Source organism: Fragaria vesca, unplaced genomic scaffold, assembly GCF_000184155.1.
Source record: "Fragaria vesca subsp. vesca unplaced genomic scaffold, FraVesHawaii_1.0 scf0512949, whole genome shotgun sequence".
NCBI lineage: Eukaryota > Viridiplantae > Streptophyta > Magnoliopsida > Rosales > Rosaceae > Fragaria > Fragaria vesca.
This window is the reverse complement of record NW_004443391.1, coordinates 8,666-13,340: the sequence shown is the minus strand read 5'-3', so window position 1 is coordinate 13,340 and position 4,675 is coordinate 8,666. Positions and strand designations below refer to the sequence as shown.

General features: G+C 39.5%; 1 protein-coding gene across 1 annotated transcript; it reads right to left on the bottom strand.

Moving 5' to 3' along the window:
* Nucleotides 1–1,372: 1,372 nt before the first annotated feature.
* LOC101307552 lies at nt 1,373–3,320 on the bottom strand. The gene is made up of 4 exons (XM_004309423.1): nt 2,906–3,320; nt 2,719–2,786; nt 2,181–2,251; nt 1,373–2,040 (listed from the first exon to the last, which is right to left on the bottom strand). The coding sequence occupies exons 1-4, from the start codon at nt 3,212–3,214 to the stop codon at nt 1,373–1,375; spliced, it is 1,116 nt and encodes a 371-aa protein (XP_004309471.1). The 5' UTR covers nt 3,215–3,320.
* Between the last annotated feature and the right edge of the window lie 1,355 nt (nt 3,321–4,675).

Sequence of the window (4,675 nt, the reverse complement as noted above, 5' to 3'; positions counted from 1 at the left end):
ACAAATTTAAAAGTAGTAATTGATGGTTTGGCCCCTCATCACGTGTAATTGTCTTTGTTTTAGGATAATTGTCTTTAATTCATGTCAGATTGCACAGCCAAAAAACTATGAAAAAAAAAAAATTGGACAACTATAGAAAAATATTTTTGGGCCCTTTAGATTTTTGGGCCCTGAGTCCCAAGCCTCTTGTGCCTCTATTCAAATCCGGGCCTGTCTGCAGAATGCGTTCATATTCCGTATGTATGCATGTATATATATACGTAGCTACGTACGTAGGTATATGAGCAAGCTCTCTCTCTCTCTCTCTATCTCTCTCTCTCTAGATCGAGGTACTACAAAATTAAATTTGAGTTTCATAACTTATCAATGTTTATTAAAAAAGAAAAAATATCAATGTTAAGACTTAAAAAGGCTATTTAACAAGCTCTTATATTTAACAGTAAACAATCATAATTAACAAGGATAATCTTGTTTCTGTAAAACCAGTAAAACCACAAACAACCTGGCCTGCCATCTTCATCATACGTATGGTTCCTTTCTGAGGCTCCCAGCTTCCGTCGTAGGCGGCTTCTGTGATTAAACCACAAACCACAGTCTAGTGTTATGTATTAACTGATAATTTTTTTGAATAAAGGGCTGGTGCAGTTGCCCTCAAACCTTCATTAATGAAACTGTCGAATACAAAGGGGGACATGAAGCCTAAACCCTTATTACAATAAGCATATAGAAGTCCTGAAATAATAACGAGAATTTCTACAACTAAAAAATACATGTATTCAAACAAGTACCAACTAGCAAAGAGTACTACTCTAATGGCGACTCCATTTGTTTTGTCACAACGGTGACATAATGGAAAGATCAGTAGATATGTAACATGTTTACATATCCTAATATCTAATAATACAGATTTCCTATTATGTAATTAGACCATCACATTTCTTTCTTTTTAATCGAAAACAAATCTTATTTCTTTGTTATTTCCTTTTCTTTGATTTACTAAATTGAAATCAACGTATATATGCATACCTGGTCAAAAGATGTACAGTAACCTAAAATAAATATTCTTCCAATATTAAAGTTAGATTAATTTGCAGTTAAACTAGACCAGATTGCATCTACTTGTTTAATATAAACCCATCACTCACGCGAAGCAAAAGCACTAAACAAGAAGATTATAAAGAGGATCATGACAATGATAAATCCAACACTTTACCGAGCATCTGTTTATATATATTATCAAATCGAATCACACACAAGCAAATTGCAATTGCTAGTTGAAAGCATAGTTGCACCAGGCTAGCTAGTAGTTATTCACACTTCAAACCTCAATTTTTGCTCTCAACTACACGAATAGTTGAACGAATAGTTTGACCTACTTGTTATTCTCATCCTCCACTGCAGTTGCACTGTTCATTTGTCCAAGCAAGCTGCTCATGGATCGCGCCTTCACAGTACCGAGTTTCATTCTCTTCTTCGTAACCACCAATGGCATTTTCTCTTCACTGTGTTCACTTTGCTGTCGTTGATGTTCACCGCCATGATTGACATCAAGTAGCATATCAGGTTTACAATCATCATCCTTTGGCAGCTCCAAATACGACTGTCTTGATAATTGCTTGGACTTGCTCTCGACGGAGCCAATAGAACTCGCCAGAGACCGACTTCGGACGCTGTTCAAGCTCCTAAGCCTTCCTTTTCCTAAGTGATGCTCACAAAGCGAGTACCCGACGAGTGTTTGTTGGCAACACCTCCATCCTCTTCCGTTTACTCGACTGCACCTCGATCCCTCCATAATTGCATTGCCTCTTGCTCTCTTCTTAGGACTCGTACCACTAACAACATTCTGGTTGATACCTTCTCCCGTAACTACTCTATCGTCTTGCTTCTTATCGTCACTTTGCTGCAGCCCATCACTACTTTTCTTCTCCATCTTAGTATGCGTGAATTTCTTCTCCTTCTCAACTCTCGTCGCCTCCCCGATGCTCCCTCTTCGCTTCTTGAATGGGAACGCTTTCTCTCCCTCAAACCATCTCCCAAGAACTATATATCCAATATATCGAAACGCAATTCAACAAACTCATTTCAGCACGAGCTAGAAGAAATCGTAGAGACATAATTTCATGAGCAGTTTATAGAAAAAAAAAAAAAAAAAAAAAAAAAACAAAAAGATTATTATCGACCTCGATGAGAAGAACATGACGATTCTGAAGCAAACCCAGATACAGTTTCTGCACCCAATATGCTTCCCTTCCTAAAAATCAACCACCACACGCATATATAGTTGCACCTCAAGAGTTCACAGGCCAAATGAAAAGAAAATAACCACCAGAAAATAAAAAACAAAAACAGAAATAGCTGTAATATCTGGGACCAGAATATCCCATGCTAACGTGCACCGCATGGGTACTTTAAATTGTTAGCCAATATGGAGAAGAAGAAAAAAGGGAGGAGTAGAGGATTAGATTAGATAGGAAGGTATGGTGGCTAGCCAAAGCTGATATAAAAACACCTACAAGCTACAACAGTATATTTCCACTTACTTACAGCAAATGTTTTCTATTTTCTTCTTTTTCTTTTTAATTTTCACAAATGAGCTGGGATGAGTAATTAAAACTAATTAGAAATTCTTGGTCTCCTTCATTTTTACTACAACCTAGATTTCATGAAACAAAGATAGAAATTTTATGTCTTACTTGCTCTAAGGATTATACTAATTACCTGGTATCGTTTCCCTTCTTCTCTCCCTCATCTCTTGATCCATCTTCGTCTTCCCCTTTCAATGCCTCCTGTAACAATCAACTCCAAACATATATGATATCCATGCTCTCATGGGTGCAAACGAGAGTGCACCACCAGTATTCTAATCTAGTAAAAACCAGATATGGGTGTGGATTATTTCACTAACCGCACAGTAATTTCTCTTCTTCAGCTCCCAGCAAAAATCACTCCCAGAGCAGTCGTTGCTGGACGCCCCAATCTGCGGGAGAAGCCGGCGATTGGGATGATCAGACGGCTGAGGAGGAAGAGGACCCACATCGTGAAGTCGTTGGGAGGGTTTTGGATCGTGGTGGATATGGGGTTGTTGTTGTTGTGGTGGTTGCACCAGGGGAGGTGAGGAAGAGCAGTGGTTGAGGCTGAGGAGGTTGGGATCTGATAGAGGCACGGGAGAGAGAGACGAGAGCGGCAAGGGGACCTGTCTTTTCCGGATCCTCATCGGAATCGACCCGGAGTGATGTTGCCGGGCCGGGTTGTGATGGAGGGGAGGAGCTGAGAGGGGTGGAGGTGCAAAGCCAACAGAATCCAAATCAAAAACTACAACGCACAGCGGAGAAGAAAGAGAGAGTGATTGTTGCTTTTTATTTGTTGCACCACAGAGAATAGTAGTAATAGAGAAAGAGGGGTTAGGCACGTGCGAGGGGTCAACTTAGAGGCGGAGGGGGGAGCGTTGGCGCGCGTGTGGGAACTGGCTGAGGCGGTAAGGCGGTAGAGAATCGTAGAGGGGAGGGGAGGGACAGGGTACGGACGACTGTGCCAGGGTGGAAGGGAAAGAGAAGAGGGAATACAAAATGATGGGAGTGGGTAGTTTTATCGTTTATACTTTTAAGAACGCCACAAGGCGGGTCCCGCACACCCTTAAGTCCCCAAACAGCGACCCCTGCAGATGCCTTTCCTTGTTTCCATTTTCCTTTTTCTTCTTTTCCCCATTTACATTCTCTCGTGGGTTTTTTTTTTTTTTTTTTTACCTCCAATTATTACTACCCTTTCTGTAAGCGCGAGTATGTTTCTGTACGCACGGTCACGTTCGTTCGTGTGAGTTATCATTTTTAAATTATTAAAACTGAAACAAATATACGATCCTTTTTATCAGAGATATCATCAAAACAGAAAATACATGAGCACAAATATAACATAATTTTCAAAGACAACAAAACATATTACAGAAGTATCTTGTTATGTAGAAAATCATTGGAGGCCATATTACATACAAAAGACCATAAGTACATAAAGTCAAGCTCCCACAACCGTGTAGTAGAAATCAATAATGTGGACTTTCATTACAGTGTATGAAGCATGATAGGGCGTAAGAGGGGGGCGGGCGGGCGGGCGGGAAGAAATGTTAATTGACCCTTCTCATATTTAACTAACCTTGATGCCCGCGCTTCGTGTGTAAAAGGACTTCCATTCAAAAACTTATCGTTTGAATCAAAAATCAAACAATCAACTATTGGTAGTAGAGTTCAAGTCCTTAATCAAAACCCAGAAACACAAAGGTCTAAGACAAATAAAAGTAGGTAAAGAGTAGTCTAGAGGATTCGTCAAAACTATGTTGACAAAGTTTTAATTTGATTCATCATAGCAAATTTCATTACAGTAGCTACAGCTGTATTGATGACCGAGTGATGATAAGTGAGCAAATCCCCTCTCAATATTGCTTTCTCATTACGTGCTTTTATTGGTCTTCAACAAAAGAGTAGTTAGAAGGAAAAGACATGTAGATTGGATGCAAACATCGATATTAACCAAAACACTGACAAAAAAAAACTCAAAGAACCAATTCCATTCACTGATTTCAACACAAACAACATATATTGCATAACACACAAATCTCATCAGCAAGTGAAAATCGGTTCCCTCCTCAATAAGTATGCCATTAGAAATCACATAACTAAAGTAA

Coding starts and splice junctions, on each gene's coding strand:
- LOC101307552 (XM_004309423.1), bottom strand. CDS start 3,214: ATGAGGATCCGGAAAAGACAGGTCCCCTTGCCGCTCTCGTCTCTCTCT. Junction 2,787..2,905: donor AGAAGAGAAATTACTGTGCG/GTTAGTGAAATA, acceptor TGATTGTTACAG/GAGGCATTGAAAGGGGAAGA. Junction 2,252..2,718: donor AAGAAGGGAAACGATACCAG/GTAATTAGTATA, acceptor GTTGATTTTTAG/GAAGGGAAGCATATTGGGTG.